General features: G+C 49.7%; 1 protein-coding gene across 3 annotated transcripts; it reads right to left on the bottom strand.

The window, feature by feature from the left end:
• Window positions 1-1,184: 1,184 nt before the first annotated feature.
• PTBP1 (polypyrimidine tract binding protein 1) lies at window positions 1,185-26,839 on the bottom strand. 3 transcript variants are annotated; one of them, XM_051810943.1, is made up of 15 exons: window positions 26,706-26,839; window positions 22,974-23,004; window positions 14,463-14,538; window positions 13,779-13,951; window positions 12,703-12,849; window positions 11,594-11,764; window positions 10,797-10,907; window positions 10,286-10,460; window positions 9,461-9,538; window positions 8,208-8,353; window positions 5,777-5,810; window positions 5,186-5,278; window positions 4,669-4,885; window positions 4,346-4,423; window positions 1,185-3,981 (listed from the first exon to the last, which is right to left on the bottom strand). In XM_051810943.1, the coding sequence occupies exons 1-15, from the start codon at window positions 26,711-26,713 to the stop codon at window positions 3,849-3,851; spliced, it is 1,671 nt and encodes a 556-aa protein (XP_051666903.1). In that variant the 5' UTR covers window positions 26,714-26,839; the 3' UTR covers window positions 1,185-3,848. The 3 variants fall into 3 exon arrangements, with proteins under 3 accessions (XP_051666903.1, XP_051666902.1, XP_051666904.1); XM_051810942.1 differs by lacking the exon at window positions 26,706-26,839 and adding an exon at window positions 24,177-24,709; XM_051810944.1 differs by lacking the exon at window positions 22,974-23,004 and having other exon boundaries at window positions 26,706-26,836.
• Window positions 26,840-26,988: the final 149 nt, after the last annotated feature.

Genomic DNA, 26,988 nt, shown 5'->3' with positions numbered 1-26,988 from the left:
CAGGGTGTTCACTCTGCAGTGAGTTCCTTCCCGCTCTGGGCAGGAGCTGGAAAAGCCCTTTGGTGCAGACGTGCGCGCTCCCGCTGGAACAGCCCCGGTTTCCCTACGTCAGTTTTCCCGTTAAAGGCAGCTTTAGGGAAGTTCCCTCCACTGCCGGACACAGGCCGGGAAGAGCTCGGCAGCACGAGGGGCTCTGCCGCGGGAAGGGGTGGGATGGGATGCCAGAACAGAGCCGGGGCAGGATGCGGCCCCCCCGGGAGCCGCCGCCGTTCCCATGGGGACCCCCATCGATCCTTCAGCAGCCGATCAGTGTCCAAGGGGCCGGGAATGGATGCAAAGCCTGGGCTGGACCCCAGAGAACTCGGGGAACCAACCCAGGAGCAATGATCCTGCTCACTCCTGCGGGGCAGCAACACAGCCCGCTCCGTCCAGCTTTCACATGTGCACCGAGACCAGGAGGGGCAGCTGCTACAAATCCCATTAGACTTTCGAGGAGCAACAGTGGTCCCTTTCAGCAGTCCCTGGCTCCAGCAAGACCCCCTGGGTAACCCTGGGGCCCAAGGCCTGTGGAGTGTGCTGGAGCCTAATGCTGGCTGAGCACAGAGGGACAGGGACAGCAGAGGGACAAGGACAGCAGAGCCACAGCAGCAGCTCAGGGTGGGGACTGTGTCTCCCCCAGGACACAGGGTGACTTTTGGACAGGAGCTCGAGCAGAGCTTAGCACACAGGTAAGGAACCAGATCCCTAAGGAAGCACCGTGCTCCTCTGGGAGCTCATGGAGGGAACAGGAATTGCACCCTCCTCCCACGGGATGGAGAACAGCACATCCAGCCCCACAGCTATAGCACAGGACTACAGAGAGGAGGGTTTGACTCAAAGTGGGTTATTTTTCATGGATATTAGCCAGAACATATGGAAAGTTTAGGAACATGAAGTAAAAAGTGCTGGAGTGTGACACAGGCAGAACATCAGTGAGGGCCCAACCAGCCTCAGGTCTCGGGGCTCTGGCCCAGCACCGAGGGGCTGGAGGGCCAGACCCCATCCCATGCTCCACAGAGACAGGGACAGCTGCCAGCCCAGAGTGTGTGAAGAGTCAAAGTTAAATAAAATGAGGCAGCTGGAATTACATGAGAAGGAAAAATCAGAAGCAAAACAGGCACAATAAAGAGGAGGAAGATCAGGAGTGAAGGATACAGAAGAATTTATTGAAAGCACAAGTACAGACTGGGCACCAACTGCTTCTACAATCTCAACAGGAAATAATGGAGCTACAGAAAGGTACAAAGGTTGTTATAAAGTAGTTTTAATTTCTTTTCTTTTTGCATTACAAACATTCTTTGAAAGAGGCAATGGAATTCTGATGGTGTGTACGCTTCCCCTCCCCACCCACCTTCCACAATACTGAACCTGGAATTGCTGTTATCAAAATATACAATACATCTGGTCACCATAAAAAACTGGGTTTTGCTGCCCCTCATGTCTTACAACAGGTATAAAAAAATTATAAATATGTACACCCTTAGTTACTCACATTCTTTACATGCAAACACAGGATCCGAAGGGAGCACCTGCCGTGCCGGGGCCCGGTTACCCCAATCCAGCCGTGATTTGCACAGGACACCCAGAGTGTCCTGGCCAGGGCCTGGCCCCGGGAGCCTCCCCAGCGCTGGGGGAGGGTGATGGGGGCACTGACTGGTCACCCAGTGCCGCTGTGCTGGGTCCCCTTGAGGGTCTTTCAACAGGGAGGGGAGGAGGCGACAGCCACCGAGACCCCCAGATGTGCCTTCCTGAGCACAGGACACTGGCAGGGCCCCAGGGAGCTCTGCAGGGGGAGGTCCCCGGCTCCAGCATGGATTTAGAGGTACCCAAAAGCAGCTGGGGCAATGCTGTCACTGGGGGGACCCAGCACACCACAGCCCCAGCCGGGCCCCCACTCGGACCTCACACACTTCTCCAGCATAAATCATATCCTTGAGAGTCCAGGGAGGAACTACAGAAAGTTAAGACTTTTCCAAACACTCAGTGCTAGGCAAGTCAAGAGCTCCCACACCAAGCAAGGAAATCAGAACTTGCAACACTAAGACAATTAAAAAACAAACTTTGGTCCACAATTTGCAGAAAAACCCTGAAAAAAAGTACAAGATTCTTGTTATTTTGCATCCGAACAGGTTGCAGGTTAGAGGGAAATGTAAGGCAACATTGGATCACACGGAATAGAAGGCAGAATGGCCCGGGAAAGAGTTGTAAGCCAGAAAAAAAAAATAAAAAAAAAAATGGTTGTATCATTGGGAAAAACCGATCTGCTGCATTCTACTTTTAATAAATTCCCTTCCTAGAACAATATCTGGGCTTATAGGTTCAAAAGGTAAAATCTTTAGCCTGGGTCCTTTTCCTTCCATTCCCGAGCTGTTTGTGCTCGTTCTCTCACACCCTTGGCTCTGCTCATCCTCAGCCACGACCTCAGCCTGGAAACTACTCCTGCCCTACAGCTTCAATTACAAAACAAAGAAAATAAAGTACAGTATACACGGGTAATACCACAAAGGAGTAAATTTAGATTACGTTTATACCATCTTATCATTCTATAAAAGGTACTTAAACTATTTCTTTTGCATATAAAGAGATTAGAATATTTGGTCAACTGGAAATATTGCTAGGCACAGAGGACAGCAACGGCATCAAAGTATAATACAAGGATTCAAACAAAAGCTCAAATGCTGAAGACATGCTCTAAGAACGATGGCGGAGCTACAGCGGCCTCGTTATCTCCAATTAGGGGCACGAAGGTGCCTTGCAGGCGCCTTTCTAATCATGGGGTATCCAAGGATTCTCCAAATCCTAGCCAAGCGTTTAGGTATATACACACACAATTTGGACAAACTCTGATTCATCTTCTCAAGTGTCCCACAGGGGCTCTCCTGTCCCTCACCAACGCTCTGTGAGGGCAGAGCCCACGGGCTCGCTCCTGACACTGGAATGTGATTTGGCCTTGGGAACGCTCCCCCACCCAGACCTCTCTGGTCCGAGCTGACAAAGGGTCTCGGGTGACTCCCACCTGAGGTGCAGGTGGCAATGACCCACGAGCAGGCTGGGAAGCGGCACAAGACACGCTGGGACTGAGGCACTCACGGGCAGTGGGTACGACTGCCCCGAGTCCCAGCCCAGCATTTCCTTCCTGCACTTTGCCAGCTCCCCCAGCTGATGATGGCCAGAGCTGCTCCTCCCCCTCGGCTCTGCCCATCCCCTCCCTGCTGCTCGGATGTTTCCCCCAAGAAGTAGAAGGTTTAAGGCACAGGACAGCAGGTGCACAAGTAAGGTGGGATCAATGCGACCGAGAGTTGTGCTGGGCGGGTTGGGAGCTCCTGGTCACTGCAATCCTGACTCCAAGGCGCTACAGTGAATTCACACAGTGGTTTTAGGTCTTTCAAGGCATGGATGGGTAAAGAAATTAAAAAAGGCATCAATGTGAAACCTGATAAAACTTGTTGGGATCTGCTTTTTAGGGGAGGAGCAGGAGGGGAGGGGAATTTCCCAGAGCAGGTTCCATAGTGTAAACTTGAACTTGTGATTTTTATTGGAACAGTCAAGATTGTTACCCATCACCGCAAGGTTAGCAAGAGGAATTAGAGTTAATTTTCTTTTTTTTTTAAAAACCGGTAAACTGATTTCTCTTTAAAAAAATAAAATCTCTGGTCTTTTAAGGTCACTTCAGCTGCATTTTTAAAGTGGCTTTTTTTTTTTTTTCTGGAATGATGGAAGTTGAAACTCTGGTGTCCAGCCTTTTAAGGTCAAGGCTGAGCCCCACAGGTTTTAAGTCAAGTCCATTTTGTCTCAGGCCTTCCCAAGCTCTAAATGGTGGACTTGGAGAAGGACACACGCAGGTGATGGTTCTCCCCCAGGTCATGATTGTGGAACTCAATGAGGGACTGAATGGCTTCTTCCACAGAGCCCATCTGGATCAGAGCCATTTTACGGTCCTTCCTGACAAGACACAAGTTTCAGGCATGTTCAGTTCCAGTGCAGGAGCTTCCCCAACTCGATCCAAGTTCTCTCATCCAGCACTTGATGGGGCTGGCAGAGAACTAACCCCCTCCAGGTACTTGCACTACACTCACTCTCTACACAGAGGAGTATCTCTGTAGCAAGCACATACAGCCCAACTTCTCAGCCAGTGCTCAAACCAAAGTTACTCAGGAATTCTTTATTCCAGAGTCAAATGCTGCATTAGTGAGGATTCTGCTCACCTTTTTGAGCCTGAGCTGGGATTTGATTAGAACTAAGTACTTCCACCCTTCCCACATAGAGAAGCCCAGTGTAAGGAGAGGACATGACACAAAACACTTACTGGAAGAATTTGAATCCTTTGACCACCCCACCATTGCTTGAAAATAACATCTTGAGATCTTCTTCAGTTATTGAGGGTCTGAAAGAAATAGTGTTTCCAGTCAAAAGGACATTGACAGACCCAGTTAATCTCAAAAAACTAATTGTCATCAGAGACTTTTCTAAATTCCCTACCAGCAGCGTCTTGGCATGGCAAGGAGATGGAACAGGGAGCTGGGGCAGCTCTCCTGCCCGCAGCACAGAGCTGCCTGTGCCTGCACTCAGACAGAAGCTGCAAACACTCCAGTACTCAGGTACTCAGCCACATCCCCAGCAGGTACTTACGGAATATTGGACAGATGAAGAGTGGCAGAAGGGGGAAAGATATTCTGGAAATTTTTGGAGCCTGGTTTCTTGAAGCGATGCAGAGGAGAATTCCCATAGTCCTTGGTCAGGCGCTGCTCCTCCTGGCCCTTGCCAGGCAGCTGCACTGTCTGGTGCTTGGACAGCGTGATGCGGATGGGCTTCCCGTGCAGCTTCTGCCCATTCAGGTGGCTCATGGCTGCAAGGGAGGACACACCTGACTGCAGGGGCACTTCAGGTTTGGGCAGACACGAATTCAAAGCCAGAATTTCACTCTAGTCCTGCCCTCGCAGACATCACACCCTGCAGGGTCCCTCAGACTCCCTGTGTTCTTAGTCTGCTTCCCTCCTGCACCCATGAGCTACCCCTGCCCCACAGCTGCCCCACGGCCACGTGCAGGCTTTGGGTCTTCTTTTGCAAGAGAACAGAGTGCCAGTATTAAAGCTTTAACTACCCATTTTGTCTCTTACTGCCCAGAGTCTGACACTCCCAAGCTTACCAAGCTGGGCCTGGTTCCCGTCGGTCATCTGAACTAGGGCATTCTCTTGCTTCTTAAATAAAATCTTCACCCTCTGCACATCACCATAGACTCCTTCAAAGAGGGAGTAAACAAGAACAGTCTTAGATAGGAAAACAAAACAAGTTCTCATTCAGCTTAACATCAGCTAATCAATCCAACAGCAAAAAAATCCATTCCCAACCAGAACTGATCTCATTTCAACCACGGTTACGTATTCTGCTCTAATTAAGGGAATTCTTACATAGCAGAATAATAATGGAACAATACATTAAAGAAAAGACACTGGGTTTCAGCGAAAAGCCAAAATCTTACTGCCAGAAGACTGGACAATTTTGCATGCTCTCACAATTTAAAACTCTTATCAAAGACATGCAAAGCAATAACCCATGCAGAACTGAACCAAAACCAAAGGCAAACTAAATTAAACAGCAAACTAAATAAACAATGTAAAAACCAAAATTACGCATTCAAAAAAAATGGCAAACTGCAAACTGTACATTTCTGAAGTATCAAAAAGTAATCTCAAATAAATGAAAAACAAGGTAATAAAAAGTGTGAATAATAACATACCGAAAAGAATAAAGAGGCATTGGGGTGTAACTCTCTTTAGAGAACAGCAGAGCAAGGCAGCGGAGGGACAGGGAAGAGGTAAGGAATCGAAGGGGAGAGCGAGGTTGCACAAATCGTCCACAACGAGGAAGGGCAGAGTCCCCGCAGGAAATGGCGAAATTGGTTGATGGATGATGAAGTTTTCAAGATGGTTAATATTGAAGGGCAGGTTGGTTTCCGAAGAGCAGGGTTTTTATTTTTTTTTTTTGTTTTGGTTTTTTTTTTTTTTTGGAAGGGGAATGTTTTTATTTTTTGTTTCAAGCAACAACAGGAAGCAGAAGTACCGTGCAGTCAGTTGGCAAAGAAATTCCGGATCAGGGGAAGAAAAAAAATTCAGGGATGGGGAGAAAAGAAAAAAGTAGCAAAAAACACAGGTCAGTAAATACATAAGGAATATGTAGTGTTCCATCAGTCAGATTTATAGAATTCTACATACAATAACTCGCTTACAGAAACAGTTAATAGGTTTTACCTAGTGGAACACAATGATAAAGAAAAGGCATTTTTACTTCAGATATACAAAGATGTAAGAGACAGTATCCCCACGGAGTGACTTCCACAGGCTGCAACACCCAATTCAATCACAGTGGCATTCCCTAAAATTTAACTCAAAAGACTTTCTCCATTTACACAAATTCCTTGGATGAAATGACTTCATGAACCAAGTCACAAACAGCCACATCTGCTGCTCCAGGGCCAGGCACTGCAGGAAGCAACCTGTGCCACAGCACTTGGCAGGAAAAAAGGAACATCCCCCACGGATACCAAGCACTGCTTTAAGGGAACAGATCATCTGGATGAGCAGCTGTACTGCCCCAAAAGCCCCCTCCAAGGCCTGCTGTAAGCACTTTGGATAAAGGGACTGACACCTCATTTGCAGAGCAGTCACTCCAGGCAATACTGTTTCTTTACTAACTGGTTGTGGCACAGGTAAGTTTCTACAACACTGATTATACAGGCAATGGAAAAAGTTTCATGTCTGTTAGTTTACAGCTTCAGTCCAAGTCCCAAAGTCTCTCTAGCCCAAAGACAAGCTGGATGGAGAGTGAAGAGCTCCTCAAAAAACACAGGGCATGAAATAACTGCTTGCTCCTGCCTGAACAGAGCTGTCCCCACTGGCACTGCTCGGGGCTGTGAGAAATCAAGAGGTGCAGCACGACCCGTTGTCCTGCCACTGCCATCCAGGCACCCAAGAGCATCCCTGGAGCACACACTTGGCAGCATCACTGGTCAGGAATAACAATGCCAGTTCTTATTAAGACTTATGATGGAACAAGCCAGAGATGAGAGTCCCTGGAATGGCAGAGCAGTTCCCAGGGAGCACGAGCAGCAAATCCCAAAGTTGTTCCACAGCCCCTGCCATTATTTCATGCTCTGGAGAGAACAGCAATGACAGGTAAGAGCAGTCTGAAACATCATCCAATTGGTTCATCTCATCCAGAGTTAAACATTTTGATCATTCATCACATCCAGGCTTCCCCTTTGATCCAAAGAGGTTTTGTGGTGACTCTGCACTGGTAAGTTTTACAGCTTTGCAAAGTGCTATTAACGTGTGTGCACAGTCCCACCAGTTACAGCTCCTCAGCAGAGCTTTATCACTCTGCTGCATACCAGAGGTTCTACACTTTCAATCCAACCAGAGCCAGGGGCTGACTGAAGGAAAATCCAAGCCTCCCGTATCCAATTCCCTTATGAAGCTGTCTGTCATTAAAGAAGATGTTTGTTCAACTATTGCTTGCTTTATTTTTAAAGAAACCCAAATATTTCAACTCATTCAGTTAAGTAGAATTGAAAATGTAAACTGCGAGTTGTTAAGGGATTTAACTAAGGAAAAACTTCCAGAAATCCTGGAAGGGGGAAATGTGCAAGCACATGGCAGAGGAAATACTGCACAGGTACAAAGTCAAGCTGGCAGGGATCCAGACACTACACAGAAAGAGCAAAGATCAGCATGAAGCCTCTCTGTAGTTCTGAATTAATGTATTAAAAAACTACAACATGCCAAGGAAAAGGAATGGACATGGCTATTCTGTGACCCAAATGACACTATTCCATGGGAATGGCAGGGAGACTCCAAACAGAAAAGGGAAGAAGGGACAGGCATTGTAGTCTCTGGGGGACAAGAGCAGGCAGGCAGCATCCTTGGTGTTGAACCAAGGAAGAGCAATTTCAATTTGAGATGGACTTTCCCATTTCCCTTCAGCAACTAGGACTAGAGTACTGCTCTGCTCTGCACGTGGGGCCGGCAGAGCGCGGGCACCGCTCGAGCGGTGCCGCTTCCTTTGGGTACAGCAGGATTTCACTTTCAATGAATTTCAGCCCAATCCACGTTCAGAAAGTGAAAGCAGAGATAACAGGAAGGAGAAAAAAGTAAAGTTAGGACTGCACTAACCTCTGGGATCAGATTGCTAACCAGCAGCACGGAGTGCCCTGCCCCAGCCAGGCCGGGAATGGCAATCCGTCCTGCTGCAGCTGCTGCAGCTGCTGCTGGAATAGCCAAAGGAGTTAGTGCTCCAGGAACATTTGGAACTGTCAGGCCTGGAAATTAAAGAATATTAACCGGTAAAGAATTAACAGCATGTACTCTAGTGTATTTGCTGCACCAGAAGGGAGAACAGCACTCTCTGAACCATGCAAGTCATCATTCCCAACAGTGACCATGTATCCTAAGGGCAACAGGAGCCTCCACTTCTGGTGCTGCAGGAAATGTTCTGGTTTCTAACAGGCTTTGCCTTTGCAGTGCCCGGTGCTGAGCAGGTTCCTCAGCACTCTCACACGTTTCACAAGCAGCGGACGAGCACAAAGCCTCAGCTCTGCTGTGCAGGGCAGGAGTCACACGCAGGGCGTGGGGAGGGTCCGTCCGACCAGGGCATGCACAACGTGCTCTCACCATGCATGCAACCACCAGGCACCCTGTGCCACCCCCACCCAGCTCTCCTGAACGGGAACCACTGCAGCTGCATTTGCAGGCATTCCTGGGCTGTTCCCAGAACCAGCTGGCACCTCCTGTACTGGCCCTCCAAGGCCAAGAGCTCTAGAGCTCGAGAAACAACTGCCAGTGATCAATTCCATGGATTACTCCCCCAAACAGCCCTTCTTGTTTCCCAAGCAGGGATGGATGTTACCAAAACAGCATTGCCTCAACAGCCTGGTCTGTGCTTGTCTGTCATAAGCAAGGAAATTCCATCAGGTTCCCAGAAAGTCAACATGGCTTGGAATGCTGAGAGCCCCAGCAAAGCCTGTTTAGACTGGCACTCCAGTGAGTGTGCAGCACCTCCATCTTTCATCTCAGACTCTTGGTCACTAACCAACCTCTGCAATCCCATGAGGAAATTCAAAGCACAAGAACTTGTATCTCTTCCCCATGTCCCTCAATTATTTTAAACCCTGTCTTTACTGTCTCTCCCATCCTGCTTCATGTATTTTCCTCCTGTCACCAGGACATTGCCCAGAGGTGCTGCAGCTGCACACAATGTTCCTAGCTGAGGTGATGTACTGGAACACCAGTCCCGTCCATACCCAAGTGCCAGCATTTAGAATTTACATGGCTGACCCCAGAAAAACTACCACTACTTTGACTTAAAACATCAAGATGTTTCAACAACAGAAAACCTACGTAAAATTTCAACTTACGAAATACAGTACCTGCAGCCTGAGGAATGGCAAAAGTAGGAGGAAAGCCAGCTCCTGCATATGGAGAAGGAGAGATTATTCCTGGGGCACCTGGGAAAGACATATACATTATGCAAAGACATACAACAGCAGGAAAATGCTACATTTCCCAAAACTACGGAACATTCTGAGTTGTAACAGACCCTTAAGGATCATTGAGTTCAACTCTTAGCCCTATACAGGGCAGCCCCAACAATCACACCAAGTGCCTGAGAGCATTGTCTAAATGCTTCTTCAACTCTGTTAGGCTTGTGTTGCGACCACTTCCCTGAGGAGCCTGTTCCAGTGCCCAACCACACTCTGGGGGAAGAATCTTCTCCTAATATCTAACCTAAACCTGCCTAAAGTTATCTGTAATGTCTTGATCTGTTCTTCAACACAAACATTTAGTTTAAAGCTAAACCCTAAAACGCAAACAGCAATTCAAAAATGCCTCCTGTGTAACACTGAACTTCAAGAGATTACAGAAACGATTCCTCTGCTAACCCTGCTGTTCCGGAACAGCTCTGAGGACGCCGTCCCTGAAAGAGCCCCGAGGGTGAGCTGTGACCGGGACACAAGGCCCTCGCTGCAGGAGGCGCCGAGCCCGCGCAGTGCTCAGGGCGAGCACCAGGTGGCGGCAGACCCGCCCGTCCTGCACTGCTCCGACCCCCGGCCATTCCAGCTTTTCCTCCCTAGTCACGCCGTATGCTGAAGTTCTGACCCAGTACACCAGGATGACGCCCCCTCCCCTTCCCACACTGACACACACACACACCCCAGTTGGATTTTTTCTGCTCCCACTCCCCAAACTCTCACCAAAAGCAGCTGCCATGGTCTGGTCCAGAGTGGGTTGATTGTCCCCAGAGGGCAGGTCTGGGCGGGTGTAGTCTCTGCTCTTGTCGTTGTTGTACTTCACATTAAGACTCGTGAGCTTGGAGAAGTCGATGCGCAGCGTGCAGCAGGCGTTGTAGATGTTCTGTCCATCTAGAGACTGGGAGGAAGCAAACCAGTCCTCACCCAAATGCACTCAGACCAAGCTCACAGCAAGTGCTCTCTGGAGAAAGGTGTTAGGCCACCCCAGGGCTCCACCTGAGGACAGGCAGGTATCTCCTGCAGAGACAGCTCTGCCTCATTCGGCCCCTCTGGCAGCCCCTGAGCCACCCACGCTGCACGTGGGGGCAATTCCCTCCCACTCATGCTCTGCCCTCAGGGCAGTGCTGGTGCCAGCCCAGCAGCACCTCTGAGCACATCCCAATGCCAGCATCCCACCTGAGCTTGGATTAACCAAGGCAAACCCGACAGAGTAATCCAGGCGTGCAGCACTCACCAGTTTGGCATGCTGAGCACTCATGGGGTCAGCATATTGCAACAGGGCCTGAAACTGGTGGTTCTTTGTGAATGTGATGATTTTCAAGACTGTACCAAATTTGGAAAAAATCTGCAAGATAATATTTGGATATCTTGTTATCACATTACCAGTAACATAATTTCATATTGATCTCTTATCACATGCAGAAACAACAGTCATCTTTTCAGCCTGTCAACTTTCAACTGAAACACTGAAGGTTTTAAACCACACCCTGGGCATCAGCCTAGAACACACCAGAGTGATTGAACCGCCCCCTAAACACAGTTTGTTTGTTCTGGGTTATTACACAGGAAGATTCACAAATACCTTCACAAACTAGACCTTTTCCAGGAATTTCAAGGATTCTTTAATGCAGTCAAGCGTGCATTTTAAACACGAAGATGAAGTTAAGAACTGCAGCAGACAGTGGGAACTTTCCAAACTGGCCACTGCCTAAATGGCTCCTGGACACTGTACGTTTCCTCTGCCCTGGCGTGAGGACAAGGTGCAGCTACTTTTGCTAAAACCTAAAGAGAACTTGAGGAACTGTAATCAATCTAATTAAAGTGGACCAGGAATCAAACCTCTGGAAATTAAAGTCTGGTCAGAGTGGGACCAATCTCCTGTAGGTGTCAGGTCTCCAGAGAAGTCTGACAGCTCTGTTCAGAACTCGCGCTGTACAAACGCAAACCAGAGACACTGCAAATACAACAATGTACCAGGTGCTGCTGGCCCTTCCTCCAGGAACCTCAAGCAGTTGTGGGGACGTGTTTTACCTGATGCAGAACATCCAGAGTGACGGGGTAGAAGAGATTCTCCACAATGATCCTCAGGACAGGGCTCTGGCCAGCCATCGCCATTCCCGCATCGACGGCCGCAGCCGTGGCTGCCAGCGCCAGGTTCCCGGTCTGCACCGTGGCCACGGCCTGCAGAGCTGCTTGGGCACGCTGCAGGACCAAACACCCTGTCAGACCCACACTTCTGCTTGCAAGAACACACTGTCAGCCCTCCTGGAGCTTCCTGCTCGTGAACAACCAGCCGGCTGCAGCAGCGAGCACGACAGCCACGACAGCCCCGTGCTGCTCCCAAGGCTGCCGACGCCACAGCTTTGGCACATTTGAAACAGGGCCAACACAGACCACCCCAACCAGTCAGGGCAATGCAAAAATGCAAACTAAATCAACCTTGCTCAGCATCAACAGATGCAGCAAAATTATCCCATTATTTATAAAAAGGGAAAAATGAGGCTCTTTTGGGGTGAAACACCATCTCCAGAATCCTAGAGAAGCTGACAAGACTGAAAGATTGATGCATATCTGCCACAGGGATTCAGGAGTGAGAACTGCCTGGGGGTGTTCCTGCAGAGCCCTCTCACACACATGTGCTCCAGCTGCGAGAGCACCAATAGCAATGTCACCCAGCAGCAGCATTCCCTCTGCACAGCACTGGGTGCTCTGATCCTGAAAAGGGAGAGGAGGCAAAGGGGATGTACTGGCAGTCATCCCTGATAAGGACCCACAAGTAACTTGAATTTCTTTCCAGTGTTCCCGTCCTACAAGATTGCCAAGAGCAGTTGAGCTGAAAACAGGAACTTTTTCCCCTCAGCAGAGTGTGTGGTGCATAGAAACCTTCAAGGGCCCAGAGTGAGCCTGAAGACCTGCTGGGTTCAGGTGCTGCTGCCTTGAAGCTGCACTACCTGCACCAGGCTGTGCTCCACCACAGGTGAGCTCTGCCTCATCAGGGCTGCACTCTGCAGAAATCTTTCCAACACTAGAAACAAACGCCCTGAAGCACCAGACATTACCCAAGCCCCTGGATCTCAAACCACCAGCTGAGATCTGACTGTCCCCCCACCCTGGGACGACAACACAAAGAACAAACTGACTGCTTGGTTTGGAGAGTTGTCTGTCTTCAGCTCCTTGTGGTTGGAGAACTGGATGTAGATGGGCTGGCTCCGGAGCATGGGAGCGATCGTGGTGTAGTAGTTGACCATGGTGTTGGCTGCCTCCTCTGTGTTCATCTCTATGAAAGCCTGGGGAGTCAAACCCAGCACAGACACGTCACACCAGGACAGTAGCAGGTCACCCTGAGCAGAACCTCCAGCGAAGCCGTAGCAGGAGTGATTTTCACAACCCACTTACACACATGGAACTGTTTAAGAGCTGACTGTAAGCAGAACAAATGAGGATCTTCCCTCTCCAGACTGATTTAATGCAATAGCTTCAGTGTCGCCCTAAGATCTCCATATGTGTATTTAGACATAAGTGTCTGCAAGAACACAAAAATACAGCAACAATCCAGCCTTCACTTCTCTCCAGGGCAGGAAGCCCCCTCGCTGCTCTGCACCCTCAGGGGCTTCTCTCCCTCAGAACACAAACGTAAGGGACTGTAGTGAGTAAGCACTTATGTATAATCACACCACGCAATATATCAGAGGCACCTTTCCATAATTAAGATTAAAGACATCATTTTAAGCAATGATTAAAGTTGACTTGCTTTTTTACTCCTTAATTTGCAAGACAATTTTAGTTACCAAATTAGTGCACACCTCCTGCATTACCCAAGAGTGTTTCAGCCTCACGCAGCTCATTTGCTGGATCTGGAAAGGTGTCCTCAATAGGCCACGTTGCACGCTGCTAACTTGGCTGCCGAGCCAGCCCGAGTGAAAAAGGCCAACTCATGACACTGCTGCTCAAATAATTCCCTGGTCTGCAATTTCCAAACCAGGCCTAACGCTAATTATAAGTGACAACCTGTAATTATGGACTGAGCTCCTTCTGCAGCCTGAAAATAGTATTTTCTACAGCTCATAGGATAATCACAGAAAAGTAAAATAAGAGTATGCAGAAGTTATTGACTCCTAACACACGGCAGTTGTTTAAACAATTTGGAGCTGGTTTCCTGATGACAAACTCATCGAGCCTTTGACACAATCCCTGCTTTCAATTATGGAGACAATACCTGGTTTTTTCCTTTCAGCATTAGAAGATTGGTGACCTTGCCAAAAGGTAAGCCCAGAGAAATGACCTCTGCCTCCGTGACGTCACTGGGGAGCTTACGGACGTGGATTACTCGGGATGGGACCCCAGCACTTCGACTGTCACCTTTGAACTTTTTGCTGTCATTTCCATTATCTGTAAGAAACAGGAGTCACTGCTGATGAGAAGGGTCTGGAAGAACAAGCACGCACTTCCCAAATGCTGACACACAGACTGTGCTCCCCAGCCAGTTACTGCTCTATTACAGAGAAATTCCAGTCTAAGTTAACTTGAGTCTGAAGACACATGGTTTTGCTCTCTTTTCCCCCCAAATTACATGATGGGAGTGACATAGCTGAATGCCACTGCAATGGAATCAACTCTCCAGTGGCCATTTCACAGCCTGTTTACAGCACACACCCACCCACCCACATTTCTAGTGCAGGCCTGAGCCACTAACCCCAGATTGCTGCTTTATTCCTTTCCACTTGGCCTGGCGTTCTTGGCAGAAATTTATTATTATTATTCAGCACTGTCCTACAAAGGCCTAATAAGTACGAAAAATTAAGAGATTTTAAAATTACAACTACGTAGGAAAATCCAGATCTCCTCACAGTACTTGCAATACTTAGAAATAATTGCTGTGCTTGTTTCTACATAATATTACCTGAAGAAGCAGCGTTGCTGTTCATGATAAAGGGTCCATTAGCAACACAAGGAGAGAAAAGCTCGTCAGGTCCCCGCTGGAAGAGAACAGATGGAAGGTAAACAGACAGCATTTTACTCAATTCTATCCAGGCACTCCTAAAGCAGAACAGCTGAGAGAAAGCTGGAGAGGAGCTGAACACAAGTGTAAGTGAAAACACACTGACAGTGGGCAGCGAGGCTCACCTCCATGAATTAAGTATCAGTCAGATCCAGTTTGGTAATGGAGCAGCACTGTCCAGTATCTCTTTTCAGCTCAGCATTAGGGATCCTGGGGCCAGAGTGCTGCTGAGTTGTGTGAAGCCACCACACGAGCGCCGTGCACCGACCGGCACCTTCTCCTGCCCTACCCAGCACAACAGGTTTCTGACTGCTCCTAGCCCCAGGATTTTCACTCTGAAGCTGCCAAAACTCTTTGGGTATGACTTGGCAGTTATGAACCAAAGCTATGTACTTTGTGCCCCATCCCTGGAAGTGTTCACAGCCAGGCTGGACAGGGTTTAGAGCACCCTGACCTGGTGGAAGGTGTCTTCTGGTAACAACATTCCCCGGAAAGTCCCACAAACCACCTCAACTGACCAGGACTGGTCTAACCCAAGTAGGAGGCACGAAAAACACCACTAAGACAAAAGTAAACGTGACTACAAATGACTTCTTAGCACAATCTGTACCTGCATACACAATACAGCTTACAATCAGCATGGTTTAATTTCAAGTTTCACAGAAGATTTCAAATCCCATTGTAAATTGTGAGTGAGCATGATACTACAGATCTAACACATAAGAGTACTTTCTCATCATTTTCTACATTACTCTTCCACAGAAATGCCACACTAAAAGGCTTTCATCATACAGAAAAGCTCAGAGCTCATCCCTGCCTCAGCTAACTCCCACCCACCCTGATGGAAACATACCCCGCTCCACACCGTGGCACCAGAAACCCTTATCTTCCACATGCCCTGTATCTGGTGGCACCTGCAGAAACAGGATCTCTGCAGAAGAAAAGCTCTGCACACTCTCCCAGCAAACAGGCTGGGAAAGTAGGTCACCGAGAACCCCAGAACACCCAGCTACAGACACAATTTGGTTTTTTTTTCTTTCCCCCTCAAATCTTGAATTTCTTGTTTGACTACTCACTGCCAGCTCTTCAAAGAGGCTTCAAGGACTTTGATGTCCCAAAGAGGAGAATTAGGCCAGGTTCCCAACTGTGGTTCATGTGCTGCTGCTGGTCACCTGCAAGCACTGACCAGGTCCCACCAAGGCTCTGTGCACAGAGGCCTCCTCCTCCCTTGGTGCAGTCATTAGGAACGGGCCTTTTAACAGCTGGTCTAATTAGCACTTTGATTCCTGAGTACAGCAAGAGGCAAGCTGGGCTGAGAGGCTACTAGACTGTGAGCCCATCCTTTGATGACTCAAATCAAGGCATAAATCCAAGGCTAAAAGAAATCCTCCAGTTTAACTGTAAGAACACGCTTGTGCCCACACTGCTGCAGCCACTCCAGGTACAGCTTCCCATGGCCTGGGATCCACCTGGTAGCTGCTGACAAGAACCATCGGCCAAAGCACAGTCCTACCCACACAGACAGGTGGTTCTGGCCTCAGGAAAGCCCTTGCATCAGGATTTAACGGGCCTTCACCACTTTAAAACATGTTTCTAAATATTAACTTGTAAAATTCTGCACACCCAGAACCCCAGGTCTTCCAGTACAACTCGGTGTGTCCGTGCAAGCATACTGGGCAACTCCTGCAATCCATCGTGCAAACTCCAGGAGAACAGGCCACACACTTGGCTCTCATGGAGGCAACCCTAGGAAACTAGAAACTGGAAAAACAAGCATTTATGCTATTACGGAAAGAATTTCTATTCCCTGAATTTAACTTTCCTAATGGCTTGTTTAAAGTAAACATTTTTTTGCATATTTGAGAACTTCCTGGCAGGCCCTGTGATAAGGATGTCACTGCAGCCAGGCTTGGGCTCCCCGTGTCCATGTCGTGTCTGTGTCTCTTTAACGAGAGCAATTTCCAGTCCACTCCCCTCTTATCTCGGAGACAGCCTGTGCTGCCCACTGTGACCAGAGCCGGGAGGCAGAGGGGGATGACTGTTCGACATCAAAAGCAGCAGCAGCCAATTTGTAAGCTTCCCAGCTGGAAGTACATGCAAACGAAGAGGGAAGACTGCCGTAGTTGGAAAACCGCAGTTATTCCAAGGTCTTTTCTCTACACAAGGAAGTTTACAGACAGTACATGTAGTACTGCACAGTCACAGCAAAGTTATTTCCCACATCTCCCTTTAGAGGGGTGGCTGTTGAAGTGCAGGAGGAGCAGACCCAGCGCCCCAAGGAGCTGCAGGGGTTACCCTGAGCTGCCATCCCCACACCACACAGCCCAGTGCCCAGCCCAGTGCCCAGCACGAGGAGGTTGCATCGACCACGACTTTTCATCAGCGTGTGTTCCTCCCCCGTTCCTTTTGGAGCTGATACTGGATAGCCACAGGAAATCATTCCTTTTTGGAATGACCAAACCCGAGGCAAACTGAAACCCAGTTCTCTATGACCCTGCCCCCAGCAGTGGGTGCTCAGCAGCCTCGATCAGCTCTCTGCCCTTACACTGCAGGGATCACCAGTCTCTTTCCAGACTCGTCTAGTCTGTTCTTTCTGTACATATTAAAAACTCTGAAGAGTTTCTGTAAAACCACAGCATAAATTCAAATGCTTCATACCAAGTACCCAATTCAGTAGAGGCAGAGGAACCAAAGCAAGTCTGGTTGGTTGAACAGGTTTAGAAGACTTTCTCACTAACAACGTACCCACTGGGTATTTTGAATTATACTGGGAAAGCCAGCAGAAAAGTTATTGATTCCAAAGTTTTATGTAATTTAATTTAGGTTTAAAACAAAGCAAACCCAGCAAGGGCTGTGTGGGTGCTCAGTGCTCACACCCACATCCACCCACAGCACTGCTTCTCTCCCTGCTGCATTTGCTGAGTTGTTGGGGGAGGCCCAGCTGCACTTCAAGATATGGTTCTCCAGCCCCCAGTTCCCATCCCTGCTCACAGAGGCATTAATTATGCTGACATTTCTGCTCAGCCACTCGTTTGCAGCTGGTATTTTTATGACAAGATTAACAGAAGCCACAGCGTGCTTGCAGCACATCAAATTCCTCGTTTGAACTAACAAATCTCCTCTTCCTGTTGACTGAAAACAACCACCATTTCTGGAGTTACACTGCCAGATCCTACCTAGAGCAGAGCAGGGCTGTTTCCACCACCCAAATCCCCAGGGAGCAGCACAATGGCACCACGGAAACCCTGCCGGGAGGGGTTTCCATGCCAGCAGCCTCCTCTGGCCTGACACTCCTGGCTACAGGAGGCCCCTTGCCCAAGCTGCACTAATTTAATCACACTCTGGGGCAGCTCTGCTGCCAACACTTCGTTCCCTTTTCTGAGCCATGGAGAGGGAGGCAAGGTACAACTTAACATTTCATATGTTCTCCAGTTATCTTTTTGACCACCACCCAAACTCGAAGCCTTGCTTTGCTTTAAAGTTTTAACAAGTAAGTCTTCAGAATTTTTAGTCTGTACAAGCTTTCACATCTTAAAAAGCAACATCTCATTCACATACACTACGTGCTGCCTCACTGCCAGCAGGATTTTACCTGGTTTACCACACTCTGGAATGAGGCCAGAGATTGTCTCAGCTTCTACCAGCATACCTAGAAGTGCCACAGAAATTCCCAGCTGCCCTATATAATCCTTTATCTACTTAAGATCCAGCACTTATTTTAAATGGATTACAGTAAGTCAACTGCATCCTGCCTGTGCAAAAGGCTAGAAAACAAAGTGAACGATCACAAAAATATTCATTTAAAGTCAAACAAGTGATATTAATCAACTTTCAGATAGAAAACAAAATTAAAGCAATGTCAAAAAGACAGGGTACATGAGAAGGAAAGGGGCAATGACCAGAAAGGCCAGAAGGCACAGGTTGGTCAAGCCCAAAACCTACAAAAAGCTGTTTCTCTCCCCAGCTCACTGAGAAAACCCTACAGGGCAGCAGCGCTCCCTGCCTTTGGATGTGGAGCATCTTACACTGCTCTGACAGACACAGGATAGCAGCACTTGTGAGGGAAAAGGTGGATTATGGAGGCTAACAGGCCATCAGCTAACAGGCACTTACAGAAAGCAAAGCAGGGAAGAGCTGCACCTGGAAACCCCCCTCTGAAAAGAAACCAAAGAAAATCTGTCCTGCAAGAAGCCAGAGCACGTGGGCATCACTGCTCTTCACCTCCCCCGTGACTGGAAAAGTATTGTGGAGCCAACAAAAGACCACCGTGATATTTTCACAAAAATGACACAGATCACTGAGGAGCTCAGGCAAACCCTCTGCTCTGATCAAAGAGGCAAGAAAATGCCTCTGAGCACAGGAGGAACAGAGCAGCTCATCGAGGGCTGTCCGAGGTCAGTCCCAGAGGGACGCAGGAACGCTCTGATCCTTCGGTTCACAGCTCAAATCTCTGTGAAGGAACTATTAAGAGAAATCCAGTCTGATGACATCATCATCACACTCATGTTACATTCCAACAGTTTTTGCGAGAGATTTGAGATTCAAGAATGGAACTAAATTTAAACTACTAGGAAGGATGCCAGTTTTCCTCATCTCCCACCAAAGACTCACATCCAGCAAGGCTCCCTTATGTTCTCCCTCTATTCCCCTCTCCTGCCTCCAGCACTCTTCAGTCAGTTAAAAGTTGTGTGAAAAACATTCCAATTTGGGTCAGAAACACAAACCACGAGCCAACTTTTTTTGTGAAACACCTCTGAAGAACACACACCACACCTGCATCCCCATCAGGATGCTGGGAAGTTAAGGCCAACACAAAGCAACTTTAAGACCCTGCAGCCTCATCACAGCACGATGCTGCTCCCAGCTCAGTGTCACTCACCCTTTGGACACAAAATTTATCATCTGATCAGAACCAAAGGAGTTGGGTTCAATTCAGTTCACCAAATTGCTCATGGCTGATGTACCAAGAAAGCTCCATACCATTAACCAAATTAAATTCAACCCAGCAGTCAGCATATTCCATGGACACAGTGGACCTGTGGTAGGGGCATCAGCCTATCTGGCAGGCGCAGAGGACACTTATTTTTAACCCACACTCTGTTCAGCCAACACCAGTCACCTGCCACTTTGGGCTTTCAAAACTTGTTACAGCCTCCCTCGTGCCTGGACAAGATTCAGGCTGGTACCTCTCCAGAGGAGCCAACGTCAAGCTCCACACTGGCATCCCCACTGGCACACTGGGCACACACACACACCCCAGCCCCTCTGAAGGCAGGTGACTGGTCAGAGCAGGGCAGGTCCCTACCATGGTACTGCTGCAAGCGCCGGCACTGTTTCTATGGGCTACACACGAGCCCTGGAGGTCCTAAAAGCCACAGACCCTCCAGTGCTGCACGAGAGCACCTGCTCACACCCTGAGCTTTGCCAACAAGCTGCCTTGAGCTCGAGCACACACCAGCCACACAGCAAAGCCGGATCCTCAACCCACTCATCCACCAGCCCCTCCCCACTTTCTCAGTCTTTGCTACTATGGAGACACCCTGAGAAACAAACCTGCCCTTTGAGCAAATAAAAGGTGTGGCCAGTTTAAATAGCCCAAAATTCCTAAACTCCAAGTGCTACAGCAATGCAGTCATGCTGGCTCTGTAGGGTAGTACACACCCAGGCTTTATGATCTACTGTTCCCAAGCTGAAACTTAACTACCCGTCAACCTTGAGCTTTTAAATCATTGCCATGGAGCAGAGGGGGCCTTGGCAAAGCTCAACACAAATCCTGTGAGAGAGAAATACTGCTGGATGAGTCACTCCAGGAATACAGAACCTGTGGAAGGACATTTCTGCCCCACCTGTCAGAGGGCTGATGGATGGGACGGCTCAAACACCGGCCCAAGCAAGCACAGCTTAAAGGAGCTGTAGCAGAGCCATGGGGAATCTGAAATTAAATAATGCTTCCCCTTCTTGCTGGTATGAGAACAACAAACGTGGCACCAGCACACCTGCATTTTCCAGTCTGACAGTACCTGAAGGAGACATCAGAGTCAGAGATCAGAATCTATCCCTACACTTGTGGGATTAAAAAGGTGCAGTTGAGTAACTGTCATGTGTTATTTTCCTATTTTTTTAAATCGTCCCAGGTTTAGGGCAAAGTAAGCCTGAGCTTAAAATCCAGTATTTTCTACAACCATTTTATGAGCAGATACATAAATTCAAGACCCAGGTGCATAAGGCAGCGTGTGGCACTCTCAGGTGAGATGGAGCTGTTTGGCACACCCAGCTGACCCACTGCCACCCATGTCCCCTGCCACCAACATGTGGCTCCCATGTGTGCTCACGCCTGTTGGGAGGCCACAAGAGCCAGCTTGTTGCAGCCTCTAACTAAAGCCATAGGAGGGGACTGGAATTTCCTCACAACATTCTTGGCCCGCTGCCTGAAGCCATAATTACGGTTCCCATGGCAAAGATCCTGGCTTCACCACAAATCACTTCTATGCAGTCAGTCTCTATCACACTCCAGCGAAGCCTGTTTTAAAAATTAACTTCTCAAACACCACAGAACTGCACTTTTGGTTTATGGAAGCAAAATCTTTCAAGCAGAGTTTAACTTTAGCAAGAAACTACAGGACTATTCAGCACCTAAACTATTCTGAGACTTTTTCAATCACCAAAATGCAATTTCACTTAAAGAAGGACATGTCACAGTTCATCCTCTCTCTAGTCAGTCAGTCCTGCTCAGAGACTGTTAAGAGTGTGAAGGAACAGTGATATCCAAGGAAATTAAACAGAGGGCAAGGAGATACAAGAGAGAGGGACCTCGATCAGACTACTTGGAAGAGGAAACTGCAGGGTCAAAGCAGCACCTCAGGCCTCCATCTTAGGGCCACACTTCCTCTTCAGACAGCAGTGAAATTATGGGAAGAAGTGAGTCTTATATCATGTGTTCCTAATCTGCAGGACATTCCAGAAGGCTTTGCATCAGGAATCCCCACACCAGAATAGCAATGAGCTTCCTAAACAAATTCACACACTTTAAACTGAGGAGCCAGGAATGGCTACTACAATTACACCTGATTAAAAATAAGACCACTGGGCAGTACAGTGCTCAAAGGAGTGAGCCATGAGGACATCTGGGGACTTCTTAAGAAACTAAATTAAACTAAGATCTCAGAAAAATTAATAAGTGGGTGTGAATACTCTTAATATGTAAGTTAAGGATGTGAAAAATAATAAAATAAAAGGTCAGCAGCCTGCCTTTTAAAACAATAAAGCAGAGCAAACTGCATCAAGGGATGCCTTGGTCCACCTTTCATAATGGCTATGAACTATTAACTAACCTTTGTGGTCCAGGCTCAAGCCTCTCCTCCTTGCATCCGATGGCAAACTGCACTCCTTGCAGCAGGCAGCATTCTCAGCCAGAACCAGACACTATCACTAATTCAAATTTCAGATTCACATAGGAGGAAAAGCTGGAGCAACCTTTCCCCCTACAGCCCTTAGAGCCCCTTCGTGCATTTAACGCTTCTCAGACCCAAAAGCTGCCTGTGCTGAGCTGCAGCCACAGCTCGCTCTGTACTTCCACCTGGCCAGCAGCGAGTTCTGTGCGATGCTCACACCCGGCTCGTGGCACTGCCAGGCTCCACCAGCCCCATCCCTCGGCCTCTCTGCCCCAGGCACCCCTTCCCCAGCCCCGCCAAGGCCACTGGTAGCTCTCGGTCACTCCGGCGCTTGGCCAGTGACACTTTGCCGAGGGCCAGCACTCAGACGGGGCTGAGCTCCCTGCAGTCCTGACCCCAGAGCTACACCGAGTCAAAGCCAGCCCTTCAGCCCGGGAAGGAGGGCCAGGCTGTCCTGCACATTCCAGCCCTGCATTTCACAGCACCAGCGCTGACCCTTGTTGCCTCCCGCAGCAGATAAGGAGCCTCCTTTCCAGCACTTTGAGTTTAGGGCTAAGGCTGCGCTTTCCAAACCTCAGACTAGAAAGGCAAAGGTCATATTTGCTGTACTAGCAGGAAATAAAAATCAACAGCTAAACGCTCCCTTTTGTGGCAGAAGGATTTCTGACATATAACTGAACAGGAATTCACACAAACGAAGGAAACGGAGTTCTCCAAAGGAAAAGGATCAGTTTCTCCATGGAGAAGCATTGTCTAGTACACGAGTAACAGGCATGGCTCGACATTTTAGACTGTTCCTAAATGCAATAAAGTTGATAATCAATGTCCAAATGCCAAGAGCTAAATGCTGAGCCATATTATAAGTTTTAAATGCACATGAAACTAAATTACCTTCTGGTTAAAACCAATTTACGTGGTACCAGAAATAACCCTTTACAGCTGAAGATCTACATTTGTTAAGGCTAAAACTAGGTCAGATGCTGAGCAGTGTAAAAAGAGAGAAAAAGTGAGAAGTGCCTACCTTTGTACCAACTGTTATATCTTGGACAATGCTGTAGAAAAAAGAAAGAAAAGGATTAAAAAAGTTAGATAGGTTTGCCACAAAAATCCAGCATAGTTTACAGTAGTAAGAAAAAAGCAAGTCAAAGTGCACAGTTGTCTTTGCAGGTGAGCCAAGGACAGTTTATACAAAGAAAAATTATTAGATGGTGATGGTGGAGACCCAAGACCCAGCAGTGCCAGAAAACTGTAGCTCTCCCACTCCCTATGGCAGCGCCTGCTCCTCCTGCAAGGGCCTGGGGGGGAGGAACGAACACCCCGAGCCCAGCAATGCAACCCCGTCTGACCACACCGAGAGGAAGAGAGTCAGCTCTGCCACCAACATCCCCTCCTGCGGGTCCTGTCCCCCTGACACCCCCGAGCCTCTGCCAGGGCAGCTCCAGCAGGGCTGCAGACACCAGCACCAGGGCTCCAGCGGTCCCGGGACAGAGCCTGGCTGTGTCCCCGTGGAGCAGGAGCTGGGGCAGGCTCAGAGCAGCCCTCCAGGCACTGCTGGAGCCACAGCAGGGGATGTACAGGCAGTCCCAACCTGGGGTACGCCCTACACAGGATTCCTCTATCAAGTCTAGCAAAAATCACTCGTTAAACTCTACCTAAGACACTTAAACCTTCTAAAATGAGACTTTCTGATTAACTAAGATGAAAATTAGCACCAGCTGTACCTCAAGCAACCCAGCTCCTGTCAGCAGTGAACTCTCTACACCACAACACACATCACCTAAGAGCAACATCTTCCACCAGTGCAGTTGGAATGCTTGCCTACAATCTCCCAGAGCCTTACAGCACCTCCACATTACTGTTTCGTGGAAGTGCTCAGGACAGCCTAAGGATTTCAGTTATACCCTCGCACTGGAGATTGCATCTTTTTTTAATAAACTCCAACCCCCTGTAAAGCATCAACACAAAACCGAGAGCAGAAACGACCCCTCTGGACTGCCATGTCCACAGGCCTGCCCGCTTCCCCCCTCTCACAGAGCTGCCTGTAACTGCAGAGCACAGGGCCCGGCAGTGGCCGGCTGACCGACCTGCAGCAGCTCCACAGAGCAGGGGGACACAGGGCAGGCAGGGCAGTCGTTCTTGAACCAGCACTATGAAACCTGGAGTACTCAAGAACAACTTGACATGGTGAGTTAATGTGAGAGAACTTGCATTTGCTAGTTCTTACCTCCCTCTCCTCTTGCAACGGTTCATAACTTTTCAGGGAATTAAATCCTGCTCGATCTCATTAGGCCGTCCCAGCGTCCCCAGCTCCACCAAGGAGCCCCAGCAGGAGCCAGCTCAGCTCCTCACACTTCCTCTTCCCCCCAACCTGCCGTGTCATCATAACCCAGCGCTCTGCAGCTGGAGCCACAGCCCAACCCAACGGCTGCTGTGGGAAGCCACGCGATAGTTCCGCATTTTCCAGGGAAGTGCTCGGAGGAGGCCGTGTCTGACACCGCTCCACGGCCCAGAGCCGGGCACCCGCAGGGCAGACGGGCTGGCTGCACCCGAGGGGCAGCAGCAGTGAACTAATGAAACCCATCTGCAGGGAGCAGTTCAAGGAGCCAGCATCACTGAACACACAAACATTAACCCAGGCGTCTCCACAACCTCAGAACAGCTACTGCCAACCAAGCACAGCCAGAACACAGGATGTCCCAGGTTTCCCAAACTCTCCAACTTACCCCAGCAGTTTCTCCCACTTCCTGTTCCTCCTGTGGGCCTCTCGCACAGGAAATGTTTTACATAAAGTGCCTTAGCAGGGAATGGCATTTAGAACCATCCAACAGGAAGAGCTGTTTTATTTGCCAAGAGCTATCGATTCCTGGGATATTACTGCAGCCCACTTGATAACAAATACCACAGGAAACAAGCTCCACAGTATTTCAGAACTTTTATTCAAATGTGAGACATACTTCCAGTTCACACACCCCCTCAATAAATTATCCCAAGCTTCATTCTCCTCTCATGCACATCAGCCTTCAGGATGGGATTAAAACTTTTCCCAGTTCCGAAAGAACATGCAAAAAAGCCCTTCATAAAAATTATTTTTTTCCTATGGAATAATGGATAATTCCTACGCAATAAGGGGAAAAATTAAGCAGCACCAGTAAAACCTCCAGGTCATTTTCCAAAGCAGCATTTCGGACTCCTCGCGTGTTTTAACAAAGCAACTTATTCAAAGGGGATCACTCGGGCACGGCTCGAGATCATTTTCGGGAGAAGGAGACGGGAGCAGCCTGGAGCCAGGGGGCTGCTCACTGCCAGCTCGGCAAAACTTAAAACCATTCTCTGAAGCAGCTTTTGAAGTTTCAGCAGGAGACAGGGGACACTTTTACAGGGCAAACATATCCCGCACCAGGATCTCCAAAAGAGGAGGGGTAACTGAGACTCGCGTGTTTCGCTAAAACTTCTACATTCAAACAGCACTACTTTAACACGCACAGAACACCAGCCTTCCCAGGAACCACAGCTGACATCAAACCGATTTTTGCCACTAGAATGTGTGATCTTACGTGCTGAGAACTTGTTGGTTTGTTGGGGTTTTTTGTTGTTTTTTTTTAATATCATTCAACATGGTGAGCAACTGGTTAAAAGCAGTAGAGCGATCCTGGACTGCAAAAATTGTAAGATACACAATTTTTATGGGGTTTAAGATGAAAACAACACTGAGACGCCACTTTTTCAGTGTGTAAAAAAACCCAGACATGTGACTATGCCTAATTCTCCCCAGACCAGTGTTCCGAGGCAGAAAGCGAGAAGGCACTAATTTGGGCTTCCCGTACTTATGGCTGTGGGAAAACAAACTGCTCACTCGGAGGCCTTCAGAAATATTTTAACTACTGAGCGCTAGAAGAAACAAAAAATCAGATCACAAAAAAACTATGCCATACAGGATGAGAGAAGCACGGAGATCTCGCTTTCGAGAGATCCCCTGATAAAACACCCGCTTTAGAGCCAACTCTGCCGCAGCGAGGCCCCGCCGGGCGCTGCTTAAAGAGGAATCGACGCGACAAAAGTTGCGCTCTGGAAACTCCCCGCGAAGGGGCCGCGGAGCGGAGCGTCCTCCCGCAGCTCGGCGGGAGCGGGGCCGTACCTGCGGCGCTCAGGTGAGGCGGCGGCGGAGCCCGGCCCGCCCGCCCCTGCGAAACCTGGCGACCGAAACCCGGCCACAAAAGGAGCCCGGCGAGAGCCCCCCCGCCCCCGCCCGCGGAAGCGCCAGACAATGGGAGGGAGCGCGGCCGTGAATCACCGCCCGCCAGGTGCGCCCGCCCCGCCCGCGTCGCCCCCGCGGGGCCGCGCCCGGGCCGCCCGCCCGCCCGCCCCCGCGGCGCTCCCGGCCCGCCGCCCCCCGCCCGGCTCCGGCGGGACCCCCGACCCCCCCTCCGGCCGGGACGCTCGGAACCTCCCCCGGCCAGGACCCCCGGAGCGCCCCCCGGGCGGAACCCCCGGAGCGGCGGGAGCGCACGCGGGACCGGCCCGCACGAGGTGTCGCGCCGGGGCCGCCCCCGCTCCCGCCGCCGCCCGCGGGGAAGGGTCTGGGGGGTGCCGCCCGCACACGAGACCCCCCCCGCCCGCCCCGGCCGCGCCCGCGGGCCCCCCACAGGTACCGCCCCAGCCCCCGGCGCGGGTCCCCGACGCGGCCGCCTCCGCAGCCCGGGAGGGGCCCGGCGGCAGCGCTCGCGGCCCCGGCGCGGCGCCGGGCGGGACTCACCCGTCCATTGCACGCGGAGAGGACCCGTCGGGAGCGGAGGGGAGGCGCCGCAATAGCGGGACGAGCGCGACCGCTCCGTGTTATAGACTCACAAAATGGCGGCGCCGCCTGGCCCGCCTCGCCCGCGCCGGCGTCCCATTGGTCAGCGGAGCTGTCACCCTGACGGGGGGGCGGGACCGCCCGCCTCCCGGGGTTGGCGCCCTGGAGCTCCGCGCGAGGCCGATTGGCTGCTGACGGCACGGGGGCGGGGCGACGCGCCAGTGCGCGGCGCCATTCGGTAGGC

This window comes from Manacus candei, unplaced genomic scaffold, assembly GCF_025592945.1.
Source record: "Manacus candei isolate 608988 ecotype Guabito, Panama unplaced genomic scaffold, ASM2559294v1 h1tg000080l, whole genome shotgun sequence".
Classification (NCBI taxonomy): domain Eukaryota; kingdom Metazoa; phylum Chordata; class Aves; order Passeriformes; family Pipridae; genus Manacus; species Manacus candei.
The sequence above is the reverse complement of the archived record's forward strand: the minus strand, read 5'-3'. Positions and strand labels throughout refer to the sequence as shown.